Source organism: Mugil cephalus, chromosome 15 (assembly GCF_022458985.1).
Source record: "Mugil cephalus isolate CIBA_MC_2020 chromosome 15, CIBA_Mcephalus_1.1, whole genome shotgun sequence".
NCBI lineage: Eukaryota > Metazoa > Chordata > Actinopteri > Mugiliformes > Mugilidae > Mugil > Mugil cephalus.
In genome coordinates this window covers 17,207,807-17,234,835 of record NC_061784.1, presented here as the reverse complement: position 1 = coordinate 17,234,835, position 27,029 = coordinate 17,207,807, and the positions used below count along the sequence as shown (strand labels likewise).

General features: G+C 40.8%; 1 protein-coding gene across 2 annotated transcripts in view; it reads right to left on the bottom strand.

Moving 5' to 3' along the window:
• Positions 1 to 8,886: 8,886 nt before the first annotated feature.
• The window catches only part of doc2b (double C2-like domains, beta), a 144,526-nt gene continuing 126,383 nt past the window's right edge, over positions 8,887 to 27,029 (bottom strand). For both annotated transcript variants that reach the window (XM_047607121.1, XM_047607122.1), the window contains 4 exons: positions 26,486 to 26,643; positions 20,322 to 20,403; positions 17,583 to 17,679; positions 8,887 to 14,668 (listed from right to left, as the gene is read on the bottom strand). In XM_047607121.1, the coding sequence (XP_047463077.1) occupies positions 14,535 to 14,668; positions 17,583 to 17,679; positions 20,322 to 20,403; positions 26,486 to 26,643 (471 nt within the window). In that variant the 3' untranslated portion in view covers positions 8,887 to 14,534. The remainder of the gene's footprint in view (positions 14,669 to 17,582; positions 17,680 to 20,321; positions 20,404 to 26,485; positions 26,644 to 27,029) is intronic.

Sequence of the window (27,029 nt, the reverse complement as noted above, 5' to 3'; positions counted from 1 at the left end):
TATACGAGTAATGTATCACTTAGGTAAGCATTCATGCTTACGGGTCTAAAAGTGCAAAAAGTGAGCTGTGATGTGCAGATGTCACTCCAGGAAACTGCTGCAAAAACTGCTGCTCCTGATGCTCATTTGATTTATACACCAATCAGCCACAACATTAAAACCACCGACAAGAGAAGTTAATAACGTTTACAATTTGAGAAACTTTTGGACCTGGCATTCATGCGGATGTTACTTAGACATGTACCACTCACCTAGACCAGACCAGACACCCCTATCCCATAGCAATGACACTCCTTGATGGTAGCAGACATCCCCAGCAGGATGCAGTCTAACAGACCACAGACACAAAAATGATTTAGGAACAACTTACAAAAAAAAAAAAAAAAGCGTGAAGAACAGCACAAGGTGTTGACCTGGCCTCCAAATTCACTATATCCAAAACTGATCAAGTGTCTGTGGGATGATCCACAGAGGCCCCTGCCCTCAACCCACAGGACGCAAAGATTCCCGCTAACAACATCCTGTTACGAGACACCACATCAATATTAGGAAGGTGGTCATAATGTTACGCCTGATCGGTTGCCTAAAGCACGACACAGAACTGGCCACTGACCAAACAGAAACTGACGATTCTTGCAGTTTATTAAGTGAGCCTGTCGTATCAGTGTGTGATATAATCATTCATCTGTGGACTTCAGACCTCTAAGGCAGAGGCACAGTAGTGGGAACGTTCGACGGCTGCAGGGCAAAGAGGTACGAGAGGATCTGACACAAAGTTTTATGTGAAAACATGTAATGTAACATCTTGGAGAATGTTAATAGATTCAGAATATTAATTAAATTACGTAAGAAGAAAGAGGCAGGGCCTTGCTGTCGTAATCTTATCAGAATAAAAAGTTTTTTGTTGTTGTGCAAGCAGATGAAAAAGCTGGACGTTGGCCATTTCCAACAAGGAAATGTAACAAATAAAGCCTGCAAGGTTTATTTAATTTAGCACACAGGTGAGTGCAGCATGGCTCATTGTTAGCTCTTCATGCTAATATAAAGGGCTAATGTGTAATTTTATCATTTTTACCAAACTGATACCACAGGGGTTCAAGTATACTGCGCAATTAGACATAATATAGTACAGACTGCGCCACAAATAACAATTTACAACATAGGACGTCCCCTATGGGTCCGTGGAGGTACTGCAGCGGGGGTCACAAAATCTTTGGTTGATTAGACATTTTATATATATTTTATGTTCCCCCACAAATTAAAATTTCTTTAAATACACATTAACGTGAATCCAACATATTTTAGTAAAGGGATAAGGGATAGATTAATACTGAATGTAAAATGATAATATTTATGTATATTTATAAACAGCACTAGACCAAGATAATATAGAGCACAGTAGGGTCCCTACTCAATCTCTCCATCAGTTGTATGTAAGATGTACTCTGGCATATTATTCTACTAGTGTTTTTGTCTGTCTGAACCATAAATCAGTCTAAGCCTGGAGGCTTATCAGGAGTACGGATCGTATCCCTCAGGTTTTTGAAAGTCTCTGCTGACTCCCGTTATGTTTTAGAACTGATTTTAAGATCCTCCTGATTCATTTTAAAGCTCTCTGTGGTAAATCACTGACCTTTTGCCACCACGTATGCCGGCACTTTGAGATCCTCACTCAGAGGTCTACTGTTTATTCCAGGGGTCTGGGGTCTAACAACAAAAAGAGGACATGGCATTCGCTGCGAAAGAAATCAAGTTAGCTGATCTCTTCTACATCTCCTTAAAGCACACTTTGATTGGAAAGCATTTCCCGGTTAGTTTCATCAATATTCAATATTTCATATTCAATATTCATTGTTGCTAAGCAGTTTGCGATTAGCATTACTAAATTATCATTATTACTATTATTTGTAATTTATAAAGTTGAAATAATTTATTCCACTGAAATGATGTGACAACAAGGTATCAAGACAAAACACCGAACAACTAATAGATTGTTTGTCTAACAACTGCCACCAGAGGCCACTAGGGGCCATTGGGGGCCTAACATTATTTGTTTTTGCCCTGGGGCCCTGCAGGAGGTGCATCAATGTCACCTCGCAACGCCTCAACAGCCTGCGACTGAGCTTTAATGCAGTTTTCACACTAATAGACTTTCATACAATCCTCCTACTCTCTCCATGTGTCACAATGTAAGGTGCACAGTGAGTCTCCCCCGAGGGGTATAGTGGTAAATGTGAATTTTGAAGGTTCATTCAAATGATACGCAGGTTTCAAGTGGCTTTACCAGCAACAGTGCTTCCCGTTCGTGTGTGGATCCTGAACAGTTCCCTCTTCTGATCAACACTTGTTTTCACCACGTGCACCATGTCTCTTTAATGAACGCGCTGAGCCTCCCCGCGTGTCTGAATCATCAGACATTTTCCAGAGATAATATAATCAGAGATTCGACCTTTCCTCGAGGATTATGAGAGCCACGTGTTTCAGTCTTGGATTTAATTAAGTGAATTCTGAGGGTGTGAGATATTTGCGCTGTTATTACGATAAAAATGAAGTTCCAGCAGGAGCGCTGAGCGCCGAGTCTGCTCTCCACACGTCTGGGAGTTTTTCTGTTCTGCTGCTCGGAGTCCTTTCCAAAAAAAGTAGCCTCAGACAGAGGCATGTAAAATGGAGGACAGGAGTCAAATCTCTTCCCCGTGACCCACATGAGATCCTGAGAACAGCCAGCCAGGGTGTTGGCAGGGCTCAGCCCACGTCTTAGAAGTACCTCCCTCCGCCAGCACACACAACTGTGATCTGTACAAACACCGCTCTCCATGGATGACTGGACTTTGTACATTCTCAAGATCACAAAATACCAAAGCGGGTTACCTAACACACAGGTTATGTAAGTATTAAGAAGCGATAAGAAGAATCCCAGTGATGAATGTGTCATAAACAGGGTTTCATAAACATCTGCAAACAAATGAATAATCGTGTTGAATTAATTTAGATTAATTTGAATTACAATTGGATTCATTTTGTTAAATGAATGCCACAAAACTTCTTAAACTCTTCAAATTTGGTCCTGTGCACAGACTGTATACGAAGATGGACCAGCTCTCTGTGATGTGGTTTAGTAGCTGAGGGGTTTTTATCAATTCCAAGTAAAGCCCTTTTCACATGGGACTAATTTTATCTGGGGAACTCTAAAATAATTGTGGAGGTTGCCTTTAATCTTTAATCCCATGTGAATTGGCCTCATCCCTAATTTGTAAAGTAAAAATGACACCGCAAATTACCTGTACCCTATTACTTCGTAACACGGAGGTCCTGTGATAGAACTGCCAGCACTCACTTAAAAACACATCTCGTGGCCTTATTGCCACAGAGTGCGCAGAAAAACCACCGGATCAGGTGCAAGCAAGTCGTTTGCTGACACTCAGCCGCCTGTGCTGATGTTTAGTCGTCGAAAAAAGGAATATTACACTTAGAACCAGTGTAATTGTCGAGGTAACGGACCTATTAACCTCAGTCGCACACTGACTTGGTCTTGTGGCAGGCTGTATTTTACCACCAGAGCCCTTAGAGGACTCAGCAAGCCACCGCAGCCACTCGTACATCACCCCATGCATTTTACATTTGTTAGATAGATGGCTGAAAGCTCAAATTTCCTTATTTTCTGTTGTGCCCAGAGACATAAATCACAAGTTTTCAAAACAGCCTCAAAAATCAGACTGCTGACAGTAAATGGCCATTCCCCACAATTCTGTTGATGTCCCTAAAATATAAAAGATATCCTTCCAGCGCAGGCTGTCGGACAGATCACCTCTTCCTGTCACTTCGCAGCATGCATTAATGATTTATGTGGCTGTTGTCTACATTATTTTCTTAACAGATGTCTTGTCACGCAGTAATTGCAGAGATGCTGTTAAGAGATACAAAATGCATCTTTTGTGGTGGTGAAATGGGCTTTGGATCAGTGCCAGGTTAAATGGACAAATGAGTAAGAAATAAAGACTTTTTTTTAAGACAAAGCAGAAAGAACTTTTTATCCATTGCTCCAGAGAAACTTGTCTGGAAACACTAAATGCCATCATCAATCAATCCGTAATCCATGCTAAATTACCTGCATGATGAGGTAAAGAAAAATGCACAGATTAAGATAAGAGATTAAGATTTCACTTTCTCTTTTCTGCATTGTGGTATTTAATAGTTGCCTATTGTGTAACTTACGCAGAGAAACTCAACTCACCTGATAAGCGGGTGGCAGAGCTATTTCAAGACACTCTGGGGGCCCCAAAGGCAAGAGGCACCTTGAACCCCCCTCAACACCACCACCAAAACATATATATATATATATATTTAAATCAATACTTATTTATTTCAAAAAAAATCATGCAAGTACAGAACTGTGTGAGCTTCACAAACAATCAACATTTAAGATCCCTATCAATTAATGAACAACAGTGACAACTTCAATGCTTCATGTTAACATTTTGTTAGCATGTAGCATTTGTACTAGAAAATTCATGGACATGTTTAATATCTGCTTCTAAATTCAAATAGTCACAGTCTGGACAGAGTATTATTTTCAGCTTCATCAATGAAATTGATGGTTTCATCAATGCTAGCAACAATGTTGACAACAAATGCGTTACTAATAGGTGAAATTAACATTGTCGTTGGCGGTGCTAACTTATTGCAAGCTCAGTGTTATGTGTGCATTGTTTTATTTATGCACATCTCAAACAAAATAGTTTTAGGCTTCAAGCTGGTCCACAGTCTAACTAGCATTAGCTGTTGTTGTGCACTGAACACTAAACTTTTGTGAACCTTGGTGGGGCTGGACCCAAAGTGACATGTGGCAATAACTACTTTTAACATAAGACACATTCATACTTACCACTGTCTCATGTTTTCATCCTCTTTTTTTTTATTTTTGCGTGACCTGAAAGGAAGTTTCGCTTCATTTTGCCTGGTGTAAGTGGGTGTCAGCAGGCTACTAGCCACGAGCAAGTAGCCGCTAGAAGGGGGCTGCATTAGGGGGGATTCCCAATGTGTTGTCATTGATATGGACCTTTGATATCAGCATCTGCTCGGGGCCCTAGGCAATTCCCTAGTTTCCCAGTCCGCTTGCATGGCCCTGGCCGACAGGCTTTAGTGGCCAGTGCCCACACTCCAGTGCACAAGTATAAATGCTTTCATAAGTATAGCCCAGTGTACGGTCCATGCTGTGTAGACCTATTGCACTAGCACAAACCAAGCTTCAATAATTAGGTTTGCTTAAAAAGACATGGAAAAGTGTGTAATATTTTGGAGTTGATTAATCCATAATAATTTTTTTTTTTTAATGCTAGCATAGTGTTAAAACTGGATTTTTAAGCAGTGTTTGGAAGTTTTGGACAGATCATACACCTTGGGAGACATAGGCCCTAATCAGGCCTGACATGCAACATCATTCAGTGTGTTCACCGCAAACAGCTGTCTGTAGTGTGTGCATTTGGGGACATGAAACACACTGTGGAACAAGATGTAAAGTGTCACACACGTAATTTTTATTTGTTCATTTATTTATTTGCACCATAACATTAGTTCTTTTATTTTATTAAATTCCCTTTAATTAAGATAAATGAAGACACCATAATCGTCATAATTGAGAAAATGCGTAACTTATTTCCAGTTTACTACTTTTTATGATAGAATTACCCACAGCCTACTCAAATTCAGTCATTTAATTTAAAAATGCTTTCATCATTCAGGCTTTAATTTTGTCAGTTAACAGCTTCAAGGACAAAATACAGTAAAAGGTTCTCCCTACTAATGAACAGACAACACTGGTGCTTTTTGTCTTTTCCTATGATCATTCACAATAATAATTTCTATGTTTTTTTGTTTTTTTTTGTTTGTTTTTTCTTCCATACACATGAGTCCCAGCGCACTCTGTGATCCAGTCTCAATGTTTCTCGGATGTGCTCACATCTGTACCTTTAGCTGCCCACTTGCAGGATGAATGTTAACACCAGGTCTGAACAGCCTCGTAATTAAAACTCTCATCTTTAGTAAAAGACGCTGAACAACATCTTATATTCTCATATTTGAAACCAAGGACTAGAGCTTAAATATGCACATATACATATTCTGTTCCACACAAAATGTTTTGTGTCTTCCTTTCGTTCATATCAGAAAATATTTATTTATCTCTTTAAGCTGATTCATGTAATGTCTGATACTAAACACTGATGCTAATGCTAAAGTTGCATAACTGCTACATAGAACCTGTTACCTGGGAGTGTCTCTGATCATCTGGGGGGCCATATCAGCGTCCGGATGTTCCTGACGGAGGGTTTAGCCTCTTTCACTGTTGGCCACATAATGGGCTGCATTAGGAGATGAGGGCACAAAGATAAAAATAGGCAAGTCACACACAGTTAATTGATTTTTCTTTGTTTAGAGCTGTAAGACTAACCTGGCTAAAGGCGCCAAAAGGAGATCTGTATCTGTGTGGATCATCTTGTAATGTCCTTATAGGGGAAAAAAAAACGCCTGAAAAATTGCCTTGTCTTTTATGTGGCCGTGCACAATGCGGCTGGGCCCTGAATGGGAGCGAGATTAGATAGATTAGATGTCAGAACACCGTGAAGTATATCTAGTTTGCTGAGCTCTCCAGATTTGATTTCTCTGAATATGTTTGTATAATGTAGAATGAATGAAAGTTGTCTAAAGAGAAACTCCATCAGTTTTACAGAGAAAGACTCTTGACGGCTGTTGTGAAGTCTCAGAAAGTCCCCTGAAAAGACCCGATAAGAGACATTTATGACAACAAAGTGCGGAGTTTAAAAGTAGTGGGTGTTCATCAGGCAGAGAGGCTTTAATGAAAAGATGCTAATGGCGGTGTGATGGGAAATGTGGGAGCTAGTGTTTTTGGAGCTGACTCATCGGGGTATTTCGGTCTCCGCTGCATCACTTCTGACACTTATTTTAAAAAACTGTCTCCTGTGAGTCCCTTTATTTATGGAAGTGTCATAATAAATGACTGAATTCCTGATATAAATTCACGGCTGTAAATTGCAATACTGAGCGCAGAGATTAGCGGCTCCCTTGCAGTGTTTGGTAATAACTTTGAGGATCCTTTAACTTAAATTAGTTAAATACTCACTTCATAATTTTGTGTGTGTGTTTGTATGTTAGTTTGCTAAGATGCTAAGCTAAGATACTTAGTACGATATTTGTATTTGTCATTCAAAAAGGGAAACAGGAAGAGTTGCTGTTGGCTGGGAGAATAGAATGTATAAATACAGACAGAACAGCAAATTAAAAGTGAAGTCAAAGCAAGCACAGCTCCCCCTAGTGACTAGTCATAAGCCCCGCCTCCTCCATGTTAGTGGGCAGGAATTGGGCCAAAAACAATAAAGACACTGAAATATACATCAAATAAATGTTTTTTAGGGATGGTTTCTGTCATTTAAGGCAGTAAATATAATATTGTTGCATATTCAAGAGTCAGTTTTATGGATAAGTTATTTGATGCTATGGAAACAGGATGTGACATAATGCAACTACCAGTTACCATGCCAACCGTGCCCCCAATGGGACCATGAGAGCTGTGAAAAAGAATAAAACTAGATAAGTTCAGTGTATAATCCATATATATTTCTTTGTAACTGGTTGAGGTAGAGCAGAGAGTAGTTTTAATTAAACAAAAATGTGAGTGAGTCTGGAGGAAGTGTGGTCAGGTCAGCGATACTGCAGCTTCTCGTGGCTCCACTCTCGGACCATACTGCACAGACTCTGGCCCCGAACTCGCAAGAAGGATGCCACCCGTAGCCCTGGGAAAATAGCATCAGTTTGGCTAATGGAAAGAAGTGGCGATGGATTGTCCATATATTACTGTATATACAGTCTATGGCTGGGAGGCTAGGAAGAGCTACGAACCATGATCCAGAGCTGTTCTCTCCTGAATCATGGCCAGTTAATCAACACTTTACTAATTACAGATCAGGGGTGTCAAACATGCGCCCCTCAGGCCAAAACTGGCCCACCAAAGGGTTGATTCTGGCCCACGGGATCAGTTTCTAAAGAATGAAAATTACACAGCAGATATGAAATGCAACTTTTTGGCAGTAAATGGCAGAAATGTGCTGAAATTGCACTTATTAAAATAATGTTTTCTAATTCTTTGCGCTAAAATGAAGAAAACAAATCTGGAGTTGGCATTTGAATGTTCTATGAACTTAGCTAACTGAGTGATGGGTCTGTGCAGAGCCTGCGTTGTGGCCATTATAAGGATTTCTACGTAGTCGTTGTGTCAAGCTTCTCTGTGTACTTCAGACATTTCCGACTACAGTGACACCGGTTTAAGACGTAGGTCACAGAGCTTCACATGACCTTTGCTAGTCTAATCTACATAATACTGACATAAACCTGTGTTACAGACATTTGCACCCCCAGTGGTGCAGCGGTGGCAGTGTTTCTGTGATAAATGAGTGAATGAAATGAGCTCTCCGGCTTTGATTTCTCCGAATACGTTTGTCATTAAATTGCTAAGTTGTGAAATCTTAGCTCCCGTTTGGCTGCTTGTTTTTTCTAAAGAAACGAACGGAAATTAAATGTTTATTTTTGTGCCCTAATCTTCACTATAGCCTGCTTGCAAGACTTGCGTGATCACTCTGGCCTCACATTAGCAGGACGCACAGCAGTAATGAAGCACCTGTGGCTTTTTCCAGTCAAAACACAGAACACCGGTATCGGAGCTGCAGAGAACCCCCTGCTGCTCGCACGCCCTATTTGCATGCAGCCTGACCCGAGCTTCGCAAATTATCCCATGTTCGACACCTTCGCCTACACCTTTCTGGGAAGTGCGGGGAAAAGACAAGAACAGAAGCAAGGAGAGGCACAAAGATCTTTCCATTTGGCAAAGGACTAAAATATAATTTATATAGTCATACATTCAACAAACCAGAACAAATGAAAACAAGTGCCTGAGTGTTCAAAAGGAAACAAAACAACAAAGAAGAGAGTTTAATTCACATCGAGTCACGCTTCCAGATAGTCAATACAGCAGCCAAACAGGCAATGCGATAGTGTTCAAAGGTACAAAATGTTGTCCAGAAGAAAGACTGACTTATAGCATAATCTTAGAGCATCCACAGTCCTATATTTTGTATTTTTTTTATACAGAAAACAGTATCAAACATTAGGCAAAGTCATCTCATGACAAAACCAAGAACATACGCATGCAGTTTTTTTTTCTTCATCGTAATATTGAGCTTGCATACAAAGGCAGACAGATTACAAAATCAAAACCACGTGTCGCTTGTATTCGTTACATATTCATCAGAGAAAGAGGGATCGCCTTTGTGCCACGGACTGTATTGAGATGCCAACGAGGTTTCCACAGCCGGCTTGTGCCTCACAAAAAATCGATGTGGCTGTTAACACTTTAAGTAAGCGGGAGGGAGCGGGAGACGTGCGGCCCGGCGTGATGCACTGAAGATTTCATTTACCAGCTTTGATCCTCAGAGTAAATGGAAGGTGGCGAGAAAATCTAATCTAATAATACATTTAAACACAGTGTCAGTAATGAAACTTAGGGTGACGGAGGTTAAATAATATAACAAATGGACATTAGGGCTGTTCTCCGCCATCTCACGGGCGGTGATTAGCCTGATGAAATTCTCAAAACGAGCCGACGTGCTCCTAAAAATAAACATCTCCGGCCTGTGACTTACAGCGACGACGTGAGGTAATGACAAAAAGCTATTAGCTGAATTGCAAATGGCCTGACAGGAATCCTGATCGTGACGTTGAGGACTGTGTGTATGGCGTCTCTCGTGTCTCGTGTCACGACTGGAAATTTACAAGAAACGTGGGCGTGGAGAGGGTGGGGGGGCGTGCAGAAAAGGTCAATTAAACTCATAAATTCACAAACACATGGCATGCATCCGGATCTACTGATCTATGAGGAGCAACTCAAGTCCTCAGTCCTGCACAGGAACGTGGGGATATGAGCATAAAACAGTAAAAGGGAGAAAAAAAAAGAGAGAAAAATAACTCCAATTAAAATCCTCTGTGTATGAATTTCATAAAAAATCTAAACAACCCTGTTAAATCAGCAGGTTTCTGTGCTGTAAAAAAATATCTAACAAAAAGAAATCATATCTAAACTTTTGTAGAGTTTGTAATTAAAAAAATACAATGCCACTGAAACTTGTAGATTTTCCAAGCTTTGACAAAAAGTTACGGGCTGTGTATTAACCCCGTCATGGCCTACGTCACTGTGATGTCACAACGTCAGCTGGAGGCAAAACAGAGGGAAGCTGAAGGGCGAATACTGTTACTTTCAACTGGGAAAATGACGTCTTGCTGTATATTTTTAGGGGCCAAAACCGAAAAAAACAAAAACACTAAATTGAATTTAATTGAATTAATTGAAGTTTTATTGCACACCAGCCACTGCCAGTCGTTGAGGACTTCAGTTGAATGGATTGGTGTAAGACAATCATCAACAACCCTCTGTCTAATACATCATCATTTTCAGTCTGGATAACGTTATGGGTTGGGTATATTGGGACAGACCAGACTTTGTCCCCTCTGTGTCCTCTTTTGGTCAAATCGTCCACTCAGTGAGAGAGAGTGTAGGGGTCTGTGAATGTAGTTCCATCAGTCAGAGTCAACTTTTTAAAACAACATGGTCTCAAAGAGTAAGTGTATTAGTATAATCTTGTTTCCCTCATCCATTCTTGCCAAAACAGTCTGTTGAAATATGCTAACCGGCATTTACAAGCTATTGTGTTTGAGATGTTTTGCCTCCAGCCAAGCTCCGCCCCTCAACAAAACATTACACCGTTTACAAGCTGTGAAGGGGTCAATATGTTTCAGTCACCTATTTCCCACACTGTGAAAATGACTTAATTCTCAATATCTGTCCTTCATTGTCCCTGATATCTTCACTCTTTGGAATTAATCAATAAATGTTCCTTCTGAACTCCCATTTGATCTCCTTATTAAACTAAAACCGGCGCTTTAGAGAAGGAGGAAGGACTCGTGAATAAAAAGATTCATGTTTCAGAACGACCCAACCAGAGGTCAGACCTTAATCTTGAAGAAAAAAAAAACAGTGGGTGAACCCGCTTAGGGCTTGATTTGAGAAATTAGGGACGTTTTTTGCAAAGGAAAGTGGGAAAATACTTCCAAGTTGAGACGTGCTAAACTGTTAGAGTCTTATTCAAACACACTGAGTGTCGTGATAGAATCAAAGGGTGCTAAGTTAAGGGATGTTCACTCTATATTTGCATCTTTTTGATCTGAAATGTTTCACACTGATTTTCAGAGGCATATATATATTTTTTTTTCTTTTAAATAAATGTACAAATGTTGTAGCCCTTTGCACACAACTGGAGAGTCCTGCAAGCGATCAGAGCAATTTTGTTGTAAACAGATGCCTGTTACTCGTCTGTCCGTGAATGAACACATTAAGCCCAACACATTTTGTGGAAGAGGGGAGTCAAGCTGGTTTTAAGGCTACAAAAGTTCTGATATGATTAATATTTGTTAGATTTTTTTTTTGTTGTGGTCGTCGTCACCAATAAACCTGCTTTATTAATTTTCTTTTTCAAACAGATGTGTTTAGATTTTTTTTGGTCGTCCACCATTGCTGCTGGGCTGCAAGTTCAACCATCTCTATTCCCAGAAATGCGAGCTCAAATACAGAGCTTACGGAGATTTAACATCAGAATAATATCAAGAACACTAAGGTGCACATTCTCAGAGGGCGTACCGCGGAATAGAAGGGGTTAAACGTGTACATTCTGTTGTGACACATTAATAGTGGAGCTGCTTGCGTTTTAAAAAGAAATCCTCGACAGATGCAACGACAGATTAACAATATACATACACCGCTAGTATATTTAAAAAGTCTGCCTTTCTTCTTCTTCTTCTTCTTCCTCTTCATCATCCCTGCTCCGTCTTAGCAAAGCTCGTAGTTGCATGGACTTCGACCTCGGCAAGAATCAGCTGTTGTAAACAATACATGCTTTTTATTTTCATCAACGTTGTTTTTTTTTAATATTTAAAGTAAACTTTCCGCTTTTAAAATTCGGCCCTTTTGACATACAGCAGGTATCGATAATGCAGCCAGCGTTTTTTTTTTTTTTTTTTTTTTTAATTGTTGCTGTTTTTTTTGTTGTTGTTGTTGTTTTTATTTTTTATTCCCTATAGTGTAAACATTAGGCTGCACACACATGCCAAAGAGCTGCCCGATCACGTGGCGCCATGGCTCGACGAGTGATTTCCACCACGCGGGTCGCCCACTGCACTTCGCCCTGTCGTTGATTACGGTTGCCTCCGCTCGGTAAATGGCGCCGGCAGCAGCGCGTGATTGCCGCGTGAGCCCACGCCGGATGTTTGCACAACCGCTGCATGCATATGAGATTTTAGATCCACAACCATCCTCTCCTCACATGATTGGGCTCTTATTTCTCGCGTTGGGCTGACCTTCCGCCACCCCGGAGGCCTCTCTGAAAGGGATTTCATCTTGTCCTTGATGTTCTGAACCCCCTTCGCGTTCAAGCTTTCACTCTTCAGAAATCTAACACTTGAGAAATCACTTTTGACCACAGACAGACTCCCAGCTGATTGAAAACAGCGCTCTGGGCTTGTTCCCATGACTCATCTCTCAATTATACTTTTAGAAAGATGCATGTTGCTTTCCTTTCAGTGTCCTTTTTTTTTTTTTTTTTTTTTTCTCCTTGTGAATAATAAAGCAGCAGTTCCGGGTGGCTGAATGGATCAAACACTTGAGGAGCCTTGACATCAGGGTTACCACAAAAACTTGGCAGCTCTATAGATAACAGGTTGCACTGAAAAATCCGCCAGGGTTTTACGACACATTGCATTGTCTCGCACTGACTCATCTACAGAGACGCACAGGGAATCGATGTTTGTGACGCTTTCAGTTTTAAGCAACAGTTAATTCTGCATTGGCTTATTTAGGTGGCTAAACTGAGAAATGTCCGACCACTACTTAGTCAACAACCGTCACGTTATTAACTCAACAAATAGTTATTTCGTGTATTCGGTCTGGTTGCTCCAATCAAGGCCTCAGTACACTTCAAACAACGAAGCCAGATCTTTAGCTTAAGACGGCCGCTGCTCTCTTTCACAGTGAATTAAAGGACGTAAACACTCCCTCTCAACTTTAAATCGCTTGTTCCTTGTGTCACAGAGTAAATAAAACTAAAAAAAAAAGGAAACACAGACAGTGGGGAAGGCAATTAAAGCAGAATGGGGTCTGACTGCACAGCTCGAGTACGATTCGTGCATGTAGCGCCGTGAAATGTTTAAATAACCAAAAAAAGACGAGGTGGTTCTGGTTGTTGTGCGAGCGCATGCCGAGCTAAATGCAGCTTTACTGCATCACGAAGAATGGAGCGGAGCCTGAGGTTGCGTCCAACAGGTTTTGCAAGTTTTTGAGTTTGAACAATCACACCCAATTAGCCCAAATGTGCAAAGATATGAAATTAAAGCAGGATTCTCTTATAAGCAGGGGCGCTGCCAGGAATTTTGGGACCCGTTTACCCCCCTGGCCCCCCACCCCCCCAACTAACCCACACACAAAATGGAAGAGGCCACAATGATTTTTTTTTTCTAATGTTTTCAATGGATTAAAATGATCAAGGACAACTGACTGTGATGTTTTGACCCATCTATCCACCTGAACCTCTTCCCTTTTGCAAATATTGTGCATTTATAACAACAAAACTTTTTTTTTTGCTCTCGATGGACAACATGAACAAGTGTTTTTTTTAGTCTCATTCTATGATCTAGTTAGTTTGAAGAACACTGAGGCCTTAACTTGGACTGAGCTTTAAAGGACTCTAAATGATTTCTAAATCAAACTAAGCCCGCTGTTAGACTTGCATAAACAGTGAATGACAACAGGACCAGCGCCAGCCAAAATGTTTTACAATCATATCGAAGTGCAACTTCCTTAAATGACCGATTTCTTTTTTCAGCCGCTCGTCTAAATAATACTAAACGTTTTCAGGCTGAACGTGGGAGGAGATGAGAACTATTCCACTACATTCTTTTTCTGTACAGAAATATTTGCTACATCCTTTTGTTATTTTCCCCATTATTTTACCTCCTACAGCTGAAGCTCTACTTCATGAACACAAAGATGACTTTTGTTGTGCTGTTTCAGGGGTTCGGTGAAAACATTTCAGCTGCTGTAAAAGATCTCATCAAATAGACGGTGTTTGTTTTTCGTTTTATCTGAAATAAAAAAAAACAACGGTTGCAAATGCCCGTCGTACTTTTTGTTGGTTTAAAGGAAAATAATTGAGCAGCCATGCGACACCTGTTGTGTTTGCAAAAGGTGGCGTTGAACATAAGATCTGGATATGTTTAGTCGAGCCCTGTTGAGAGGAAATATATTCCCAAGGAGTGGTGTCACTGTGGCCAGCATGAGGAAAATCAAGAAAGCCGAGAGGAGGGGTCAGGGAAATGAAGGCAGTAGTCGTATCTGGTGCAGCGGGGGGCCAACAGGATGAAGGTCTTCAGTCATTTAACGAACCGGGTAATTCATTGGTCAACGTGTGCCAGCGCTCGATTTTTTTGTCCTTGTTTTTGAGGCAGTCAAACCAGTGTTTGAGCCTCTCGCCGTTTGCATTGATGCCCAGAGATACTCCACCTAAAAGAGGAGACAGAGACGGCATGAGTCATGCTGAGGTCTTTGAGATTTACAATGTATCACATTAGAAAACCATTATAATCTCTTAGCAACAGCACGAAACAGCTGAAAACCGGCTGAGCATTAGAGACATTTTACGGCCATTAGAGATGCTTTAAAAGAGGTTTATTAATGGTGCATGCCTAAAATACATCTGACAACAGCAGTCAGACGGGGGGGATTCAAAAATATTAAGTAAGCACATGATTTATTTATAACTTATCGACATCAATAACCCAAAAGGTGTTGAATAAAGGCAACTGGACTCCTAGAATTTCTCTACTTATAAGGTCAGGCATAATTTTTTGACAAGACTTACAGTCAGGGCTGGACTTAACCATCTCTTATTTATGCTGCTATAGGCCTAGGCTGATTGGAGACGATGCATTAAGGACATGTCCAGTGTCTTGAGACCGTTGACGCTGTATAAATCAAACTGAATTTAACTGAATTGAATAACTCGTAGATGATTTGGTGCAAGTGTCCAACTCAGAGTAGGTAAAGTGTACTTGAATATTTCTGCCATCATTTTATATAATTCCCTCTCTCGTTTTCCTCCTTTCATCTCCAACTTGGACCCTTCAGTAAATGACTCAGCCGCTGAAATGCTGGTAGGCCTCAGCCCCCTCCAAGTGTTTGTCCTCGTCTCCCCTCCTGAGAAGAGGCTTGGAGACGCTCCTTCTCCACCGAGACCCTACTTGACAGCTTCTCTTTGACAGGACTTTGGCTGATTGGAGTCTTCGTTTAGTCACGTCTGTATCTGTGGTGAAGAATGTTTGATATATTTATGCTATGTTGTCACTTTTGGTAATGGTGCCTTAGGCATAACTGACACGGTTTCCAGAAAGTGTTTTAAGGTAGAAAACTGACGTCACCTCATATTGACTGCATCTGCACTTCTACGCACTGCAAATACAACAAGCTACAACAAGGACATGGGAACGTTCTTGTAGTAGTTTTTTTTTTTTTTTTTTTGCCCAGCTGTCCTTGTTTCTGCTAGTTTTTTGGATTAACTTTATTTTAGATCAATGATCTTCAACATTTTTCAGGCGAGAGATTACGTAGGGACCCCCTACCAACTATATGTGTTGGTAGGGGGTACTATTGGTACTATTTATAAATAAACATTATTATTATCATTTTGCATTCAATATTAATCTATCCCTTATCCCTTTACTGAAATGTATTGGATTAATGTTAATGTGTATTTAAAGAAGTTTTAATTTGTGGTGGAAAATTAAAAAAAATATATATATAAAAAACGTCTAATCAACCAAAGATATTGCGAGCCAATGTTTAGCTTGTACATGCTCTATGTACCACCTCTTTGGTTTCCCATCCCGTGCTCTGATTCTCTGAGAGCATCACACTAATCTCTCTTACCAACTTATTCCGCTGCAGAGTCAACATCCTGAATCGGGACAAAAGCCACCCACATGGGTCCCACTTGTGCCAGCGGTGTCAGACACACTGCCAAAACCAGGGCCGCAGATGCTCATCGCAAATGGCCGACCGCCGGCTTAGTGCATGATGCCTTTTACAGCCCCATGCACTGCCCCTTCAGAAACCCTCAGTCTCCATATTTTGATGAAGAGAAATCTTTCAGTAGCTTAGAACAATAAACAACAGATTTTCCGCTGGAAACCTGAGACAGAACCATTTTTCTAACGGGTAATCAATGTCTGCAGGTGGGTTTAGTTGAATGAGTCCTTCCAATCCACCACAAAGTGTCCTGTGAACGCTGCTTCAATAGAAGGCTACACCTAAAAGACTTAACGGGATCAGTTCTGCTGAGCGATGACAGAAATAGTCCAGCAACCTAAATATTTCTACTTAATTTATTATTTCAAAGTTCACATGCAAACCTCAGACTATAGGACGCCACCGTACAGGCCGAGACTATGTATGCGGAGAGAGACACAAAGCGTAAATGAGACTGACACAGCTGTGTAGCACGCTGTTGCTCAAAGAAATAACTCTTCAATTAGGATATTTCTTTGTCGTGAAAAAAATAAATAAAATAAAAACTGCTCTGAGCAGACGACAGCAGACTGCAGACTCCTTGTTGATTTATCAGGGAAAAGCACAATAGCAAAATAATCTCCAAACAGAAATACAGTCTGATATAAACACAATGTCTACACAAATTGCCAATTATGTGACTATTTGACAAGGGAAAAGCTCTTATATCTATCTATTCTACCATTAATTAGCATTCATAGTGTTGAGTATGATTTAATGGTTGGAAGTGGAAACGCATTCATATTGATCAAATGCTAAAGGTTGGTTGCGTCAACTTATATGCAGTTTATGATTCTGTGTCAATTTGATGCCGTATCTATAACAACAGTCCAGACCCTAACACTGCAGTTGACCTGCAGCCAAAAATGTAACTATGCATCACAGCAATGCAGACCACAAGAGCTGTGATTGGTCCGCTTGGTAGTAGCGTGTTGATTATTACTCTATGCTAGCCATTAGCCTCTGCTGTTGGGGGTCTTTGAAACAGTTGAGGGTGCAGTAACGACTCCCAGGTTTTGTCCACGGACCAACAATCAGACTAAACTCACTGTTATAGTCTGAATACTGATGAGAACAACAGCACTGGGTGCTTATTTATTTTTAATTTTTCCTAAATGCATCATTAAAGGTTCGAAGTACAGTGAACATCAGACCGAGGCCAGAAGTCTCCCAATATGGCTCAGTAATTGTTTGTTCCCCCAGCCCCTGGGCATAGACAGGGCCGGGCAGATGGCAGACTCAGCTGGACAGAAGGCCAGTTGTTCTGCTGAAGCTGCTTCCCTCTGCTCGTCCCTCATCATCGTCATCTGTCATGAGCGCAGAGCTGGCGTGGTACGGGCCCAGCTGTGCTTACCTATGAAATCGTTGGACTTTCCGATGTCGTAGTCCCACACGGTCACCTCCAAGGTCTTTTTGGTGAGGTCTGCATATTTTATGTCATAACAGAACTCCTGCAAGAAAAAGAAAAGGGGGGCAGTTCATCATCTTTTCAGATTAGCGTCCATTCTGCTTCATCACCTTCACAACAAAACCCTCTTCTGCATGGTTTGTGGTTTGCATAATTACCGTTACAGTCCTGCATGGAGCTGACATTTGTTTCATGTTCTGATGAAATTGATTCACATAATTCTGAGCGCCTCGTTGAGTTGAAATTTTTTTTAGCGCCTAAAATAATACATTGTTTTTCACCCTCATTAAATCATCAATCACATACTCCAGCGCAGCAATTTCAATTAGTTCAGAATATTTTCAGTATAGTAGCAGCTTTGAGGGAAATATCATTACACTTATTAAGTATTATTATTTGACTTTGCAATGTGTGAAACAGGAGCATTTATTCAGGACTTCAATCTGTGGTTCAATCAGGGTTTCTGCTCCCCCCTTAATGAAATCAATGCCTCAAGATGGAAGAAGACCCCATTGTCTCTGACAGAAAGGCCAAGAGGTGATGGAGGAACACGGGTGCAAAAATGTCAGAGGAAATGTCAAGCCGCTGGCCTGCGTGAGCGTTTGGCCGCGGACGTCCGCTCGTATACAGGCGAATCCTCCCGAGCGGAGCTACCTCGTGCCACGAAGCACGGCAGGGCCCGCTCAGGCTGGAAAACACATTTAACGTCCTCCTGCAAAATACGGCTCGGTCCTCAGAGACTCTGGTGTCAACAGAATTTACAGTCAATCACTGCAAAGAAGGAGTTGCGGCTGCGAAACTGACCGACTCTGACTCGGTCTGCAGGAAAGTAAATGTTGATTACTAAAATTGTTTCCTGATGAATTGAACAAAGCTGTAGCGGTGCACCTCTGGGGGCTCTAAATAACACCCGTTGTGCTGTGTGTTAGCTCGCTAGTTTAAAGAAGCATTATTTGATACTTTTAGCAACTTGGGGCAGAAATAGTTAACCCTTTATGGGGCAAGGAACCATATGTGGTAACTTCAGCACTCATTTAAACAAATAAATAAATAACTATCAACTCTGCATGAACGCTGAGCTGAACTGTTTTATCAGACTGATGTTGTCTAATGTGAATGTGTATTTTATGTAAGTGCCTGAATCAGCACTTATGTTCTAATGGTCTAAGTCATAGGTCTTCAACAGGGGGTCCGCAGAGGTACTGCAGGGTATCGCAAAATCTCTGGTTGATTAGACATTTTTTATATATCTTTACCCCACAAATTAATTTTTTTTTTTAAATACACATTAACATGAATCCACCATATTTTAGTAAAGAGATAAATGGAGGCAGAGACCACACTAGACCTGTCAATCTCAGCCTCCTGTACACAGTAGGCCCCGCCCCTATCGCTGCTGAGCCAATCACAAGGCCCCATATTACACACTGACCCCACAAGACAAGTCATCTTGTTCATATAACCTCCGGAGACCCTGCGTCCTCATATGGGGACGTTAAGTTTTAGGTTTTATTGCAGCTTCTTCTGCTTCATTTACACCCATTGTCCTCATTACACTACTGTCTGCCATCTAGTGGTAGCAAAGGTTAAAACTTTTTCTTTCCCAAATGAATGATTTATGCTTATTAACGTTTCTAGTTTGACATGATGTGCATATTTAACAAATTAGCAATTTTTGCTAATTATGAAGTACTTATTTGAGGACGTCAGGACATCATCGTTCTTGCTCAGCCATGTTCAGGTATTAGAATAAACAGTTTTATATTTTGTCTCAAATGAGTGACTTTATAATATAAATAATGAAATAATCCCAGTGTCCACATTTGAGGACATGTTTTGTTTTTTTGTTTTGGTTATTTTTTTCTCAAAAACTACTACTTCCTGTTCAAAAATGATGCTTGTTTTTATACATTTTAGGTCCTACTAATCCCAAATATCATGAAGAAATTAGAAACGTAGACCAGATAAAAGCTTGGGTCTCAGGAGGTTATTTGTAAAAACTAAGAATTGGTGCAGCTTCGAATGTATAATTCTTGCAGCTCTTGCAGTGTTGCATTGACTGCTGCAGCCTCCAACTTATGAATGGCGCCGCTCTAAACGTATTTTCAAAGCTTTCGTTTTCTATCGGACTGAACTGCCGAGGCAATGCACTGTTCACATTACAGTACATAAAGCTTACATTTTTATTCAGCTAAAGTTGCTAAATTGTTAAGAAAGATTGTGTCCTCGGGTATTTAAAGAAACCATAACATCTGCGGGTGAAGTGTTTTTTAAAGTTGGTTTCATCAACATCTCATGCCATCGCAATCTTTGGTGGTGAGATCCATCAAACAAAGATTTCCCGGCAAATGAGAAGAGATGAAATAAAGTCGTCTTCCGTGACAAACATTTGGCTCAGGGGGGGGCCTATCGTGACATATTCCTGCCTACATCTAGACGAGGCTTTAGTTCTGATGCCCGCTCACAAAGTAATCTTGTGATGAATTAAGAAAAATGTGCTTGTTTTCAATCCGTCAGCCGTGCCCTCTCAAGATGCCGTTTGCCTGTCCCGGGGGGTGATGGAGGTGGCTCGGCACATAAAAGCACCAGATAAACACTCGACTCAGACGGAGTGGAAGAAAAATACGAATAAAATGAAATTGGAGCTGCAAGGTTTTACCCGAGCAGCGGCGGGGCGGTTTATACCTCATTGAACTCGGGATTGAGCGTCTTCTTTTTCACAGCAGTCTTGTGCTTTGACTTTTTGTTCTCGTCAGGCTTCAGGTACCTGGGGGAGACAAAAAGGAGGGGATGTCGGCTTAATACAGGACTCAGAGATTTGACTGTGGATCTGTTTTTGTTTTTTTGTTCTTTTTTTTTTATATACATATGAAAATACTTCTCATCTTTTCAGACTTTTGAAAAACAAAAAACTCATCAGTAATATGAAACCTCACAAACAATAAAAAGTCATCACCCTTGACATTTCCCAGCTTTTATATTGTTCTGTCCTCCAGGGGGTGCTGTGGTACTGCCCTACATTTACCACAGGCTGTATTACAAAACACTCTAAATTACCACATCATCTCACTTTAACACACTTTTTTTATATATATATATATACATTTTCTTCCACTGTGCAACAAATAAATGCTGCTGCAGTTGTGTCACCCTTCACTTTCAAGACGGATGTACAACACACAGTCTGTTAAACCAAGAAATTTCTTTTTAGTGTTTTTTTGATGCGATTACAGAAGAGAAGACACCTCGCCTCATAGCAATAAAAGTCAGTCAATGCTCCCAGGCCACCAGCATGAAGTTTATTTAGTCCTTTAATCTCAACTTGTCATATCGGTATTATATGTTTGCAGATATTTGTGCTCCCAGTTTATTATCAGCTAAATGCAATGCAATATCAATCCAGCTTTCCCCAAAGTTGAGCCGAGTTGTTATTTAAGCTGAGCTTTCAGTGCAACGTATGCTCATTATTTATGAGTTGTGAGTGATTTATAGTTGAGGAGTTTCAACCTCCATATACAAAACATCTCTCATAAGTGGAAAAATATGCAGGACAAATAAAATCTGGCTTTATTCTCATTTATATATATATTTTTCTTTAGAGTTTTTTTGTGAATCCAGTTTATTCAATAAATCCTGCTTCCACCAAAGATTTAATTTATGGTCTTTTTTTTTTTTTTTTTTCTTTTTTGGAGGCCGACACGTTTCTAGTGTTTACTAAAATGCAAAATCCTCAGTTACACAGTACAACAAGTTGACAAGTTCAGTTTTAAATAAGCACGTCATGTACAAGTTGCTGTTGTATTAGACTGCTTTACATTTATTCTGGCGGCAGCAAACTGGAAACTGAGAGCATGCCATGAAATATTCAGTAGGAATTTGTGCTGTTTGAGGCGATACAGGCGCACTGAAAAAAACAAAAAACAAAACAAAAAAAAAAGTTACTTGTTCTGATTCACAAGGGCGGTACATCGGTGTGGTAGTTAGTACTGATACCACAAAAAATCAAGTTAACCTGTTGCCTTCAAATGTTTAGGTAACGAGGGATTAGTTGAATGAGTGAAGTGGACTATGTTCTATGTAGTTGAGCCAATAATGGAACGGAAAAGAACATTTAAATTGAATGTACTAATAAATGAGTTACAGTAAATGAAGATACAATATCATTTCCCCAACCAATTTATTTAACTAAGCTTGTTAAAGGGATACACCACCCCTTTGTGAAATTTAGTCACACTGTATTCCCCAGAGTTGGATAAGTGAGAAAAGACGTTTTTAAATCGGTCCAGGCATCGTCCTAATCCGGCAGCACAGCTTTTAGCTTTAGCTTAGCATAGGCGCTGTAATGTAGTGTTGCCAATTAACCAGTTGTTCGCAAAAAAGGTGAATAAACTCAAGGATTTTCCTAATTACTAAAAATTTCCATCAACACACAGGCGTGACTGGTGCTCTGTGGTGCTTTGACAGCGGTGCTTTGTCGTTGCTTTGGGTTAAGGTTAGTCCCAAATCCATATCTGCCCTGGAAACCCCTTCATGTTAATTGCACTGACATTTGTACTCGATGTGAATGTACAGGTCACAAGAAGTAATTAGGAAAATTCTTGAGTTTATGACTAAATTTCACATAGGGTTGACGTATCCCTTTAAGTAAGCATCACTCCAGTTCAACTAAATTGTTTATTCTAACTCACCAAACTTAACCTTTTTCGTTCCTGAAACTCAAAATATGTCTTTTAATCATTGGCCGCTGAAAAATACAAACATTCAACTGCAATGTTACTCTCATCCAATTTTCTTTATTAAACAAGCAAATTGGCAAGATAAAACTCAGCCCTGCTGAACACTGGCATCTTAAAAATTTTCACTACAACACTTAACATTCCCTCTTCAGATTTGGTTGACGGCCGACTGGGGCCTCTCTGTGTGGGGTTTGCATATATTCCAGCTCCCTCCCACCGTCCAAAGACATGCTCCTTAGGTTCATGGTGGTTTTAAATTGGCCGTAGGTGGATGGTTGTCTGTGTCTCTGTGTGAGATAGACTGGAGACCCCCCACAACCCTCCACAGGCCAAACGGTTACAGAAAATGAATTAATTAATGATTCAGACAAAAGTATTAGAAATGTGTCTTAATAGAAAGTGCAGCTAGTTATAGTAACACTGGAAACTGAGAGGATGTTGCAGATGATGCAAATGACTCTGGTGAACCTTCAGCATCTTGGTGTATTGCTCTGACTTTCTGTTCAGATATTTGAAGAGCCAGTTTATTAGGTACATGAGAGAACTGCATCAGAGAAGTTTTGACTGAGCGTACGTACGGTCATTTTTGGAGCGTATGTAGGGAAATATGTGGCACGGATAAAACCCGACTGCATATCTATTTAAATTTGCTGAGGTGTTGCTCCGTTGTTCGTTTGCTTTCAGTAAAGCCGGTGAGTCAGCGGTGGAAACAGATTCTCAGCGCCGCTGTTGCTCTGGGTGCAGGCATATGTGCTGGTGAACGAAGAGGCAGTGCACGCTGTGAGGCTCAGACCTTTGTTTCCGTTCTGCCTTCATAAATGATGCAAAAGGCAGGTTCGTAGTTATCTTAAACCCAGCGTAGTGAAGAAGAACAGTTTGGGGCAATATTATCAACGCGGTATGTTTCATTGCAATTACAGCAGCTCATCGCATCCCGTCTCTTCTTCTTTTACATGCCCACTGAACCCACACAGACTTCAATTTCCCAAGGTAGAAAAGAGCCTTAAAGGGAGGCTAAGTGGGTTATTGCTCACAAACTTACCCCAAGGGGGAAGTGGGAGCTGAAATTGTTGTTGATGAGGATATTGCAGCGAACCTAATTGTTGTCACGTAATGGGACTGCCGGGCCTCGGGCAGAACATTCGAGAAAGAGGGAAGGTTAGGATGCAAACACTGCTTTTGTGCAGAACAATGTCTTTAAATGTTACTCCACTGTGTTCATTGCTGTAACTGTTACAGTGTGTTGGGTGTCAGCAGCAAGTACTCATTCTTAAAATATACCACTTTCTGCATCTAAGGTTGATGAAATGCTCTTGACTGAAGAGTGATTAAGGAGGCATTTGTTCGTTTCCAGTGATGCGAGCCATTGAAACGGAAAAACGTATTTAACGAATATGTCTCCCAACAGAGAACGCCATAACCGCTCAGCTGCGACTCGACGTCTGCTGTTTGTCTCCCAGAGTATACAATTTCTTTACCCCCCTCCCGTCACGTGAGTCAGTAAATCTATTATCAGCGCCGTGTCCTTCAAGCATCAGGGAGATTTTCCCAACCTCAGATTGTTGGAAAATTGTCGCCAGCCCCTCTCCTCCGACGCGCTTTTGTTCTCGAGGTTTGCACAGCCGAGTCGGAAATTAATTGCACTTTCATTGCTCAGCTCAGATGAAAGACTTGGGAAATGTTCAGGTGTGATAAATTGGACTTTCGTTCAAATTGCAGCCCCGCGGATGCCCTCTTGCGCTGTGTCTTTCACGCAGTTGATAATCACAGGTAGCCTGCCTCTTTTGTGCTAAAACATCAGCACTGCCAGCTAATCCATTTCTACAGTGCGTCTCATATCCACTAAAAATAGCACCGCTACGTGCGTTCGCTGTTCGGAGGAGAAATGCTCTGTGGACAGGTTGTTTTATCTGAAGTCAACCCAAGTTTATACACTACATCATGCACGATCAATTTAATTTCTGTTACACTTAACATAGTTTGCCTGACATCTAAAGGCCAATTTGCCACAAACTGTGGCATCAGTATATTCATGAAGTCTGGGGGCAGATAGTTTAATGACGTTGATGATCCACTGAACCCTCCTCCTGTGCAATCATCAGGACACATTACATCCTTTCATTCATTCACTTTTTTGGAGAACATGCACTCCACACAGACTCCCTCAATCAGGTTCTCCCGACTCCTCTTTCTCCCACCGTCCAAAGACATGCTAAATTGGTGATTCTAAATTGGCCGTAGGTGTGAGTGTGAATGGTTTTCTGTCTCTCTGTTTTAGTCTTGAGATATACCCCTTTCACATCGAAAAATAGCAGTTTGACACAGGATTTTCAGACCTGGGTCAACCCACCTTTGGTGTGCTTTCACATCGCCACAAGTCCTGGGTCTGACCTCCCACTGTGAGAGTTTTTACGTGTTTTTTCCTCCCTCTCATACGCCATTGCATCGACAAAGCCATCATTACACATTTTAAGTGCGCCAAATCTCCTCTTCTCCATGAACGCACAGCAGCTCACAGATTTCAAGGTCTTGCCAGAGTGCTGCCATGATCGATAAAAAGTGTGCCATATCGCTATACAAACTGTATATAAACACAATCGTGCGTGCGCATTTCCCAAACTTGATGCAGGGCTAATTCACCTACTTATGGGAGTAGACTTTGCTCTGTTTTTGAGGTGCTCACAGCCCTGGAGCTTCTATGGTGACATAGTCTGACAGGTCGTCCAGTGACAAAATCAGAATGTGACAGGCAGGTGCATCAATGTAATCGTGTAAATTAGGGTAGGGTCAACGTGGCATTCCTGTTCACATCAAAGCCGAGCCGATAAAATCCTGTGTTGATTGCCAGGTCATTCCAATCAGGTTTTTCATGCGATGTAAAATGGGCTATAGACTGGCAGCCTGTCCAGGGTGTACCCCAACTCCCAGTGACAGCTGGGATAGGCTGCAGAGGTTACAGAAAATGAATGAATGAACGTACGAAGTCTTAAAATTAAATATACAAATGAACTGTTGTATGACTAATCACTGGCAAAAGTATAAAGAACAAAGAAATAATCCATATTGTGTGTGTTGTCATTTTATTTCTTAGGTCCACTTTGTTCTCGTTTCATTTTCTACACATAAATAATCAGCTGTTTTGCTTTTTACTTGACCTTTATTGTGAAGTTTTAATTTTATTTTCAACCTCAGTGGTCAGGTATGAATTTAGATGCATGTTTGGATTTGTTTGGTGTTAACGTGCATCTGCTACTGGACATTTTACAGAGATTTGGATTTCTCTGACCAATTTTTGCTTAAAAAAAAAAACATTATTGCTTCTATATTTCTGTTATTAACTCAGAGAAACACACAGTAGTTTGTGGAAGCATTTGTAGGATGTTACCACGGTGCTACACTGGCTTTATCATCACATCTTGAACCAGAACTTTTCCCCCTTTTACAAGTTCTACAAAACATTTGAAGCAACCTCATAAAAAAATACCTTGAAAATTTTACTATACCATGCAGAACTGGCAACGTCTGAGTTTTTTAGTTTTTTTTTAATCTGCACTTTATCTGAAGTTGATTGATGGACTGATTGTTTGCTTTAGAACTACGACTGTTTCCTGAACTGTTTCCTTACAGTGGAAAAACAAAAAAAAACAGCTTGGCTCCAATTTTCACAGCCTTGAATGTAATTTTCATCGATTTTAATAAAACTGCGCTACCCAGAATAATAGTAATTGGTGCGATCTGGGCCACAGTCGAGTCTTACAAGTAGAAAAACACTTGAAATCAGGTGATCAGGCAAGTTCTATCACGTATGTTTGTCCGGACTGTCTGATTAATTTAGAGCTAAAACTGAAAAACTACGTATTTAAAATGTCTGTAGTAATTCTTGGATGGATGTTTAAAAGCGTTTGGGTTGAGTTTTCTTGAATTTCGCCTTCCAAATAACTTTTTTCCTCATCAGATGTCACTCCAGATCTGAGGGATTAAATGTGCGAGCACAATCTGATCCATGAACACTGAAAATCAACACTTAAGGTTTATTAAATATGCTCCAAGGAGATAAGACATGTGTGACAACCTCCAGTTTGCATTTGGCTGTGGAAGTTGTTGCATACTGACGTTTTGACGTAGGGGTCGGAGAAGCCGTTGGCGTCCATGGCGGCGAGGTGAGCGCAGCGTATGATGCCCACCACCAGGCAAGACTTCTGGGTGTTGTACTTGAGAGAAATCATGATGCGTCCACGTTCCTCCAGGGACTTGTCTTCTGTCTTGTTGACCTGTAAATAGACATGATTTATAAATTATAAACAGCTTTCTGCAGCTATTAAAGCCAACTTTTGGCTGTCATCCATCCTCCTTTGGCAGAAAAACTGCCGTATTATTCTATGTAGACATCAAGATCATTGGGAGTTAGCCTTTTTGTGTGTGTGTGTGTTTGTGTGTGTGTGAAAGTTCACAGCGGCTTCGACTGCTTGCCGCCTTGACAGTTATGTGTCTTGAAAATGAGCCAAACGCTGACGGGCTGACTGATGCCATCTCTGTTGTAGATGGTGAGTTAATAGGCTTCATCAAAATTAATTTGTTCTTGGAAGAAAAGAAAAGAAAAACACATGGCCCACCCACCAACAAGTATCAAAACGTAGCACCTTGCATTTTCACTTTT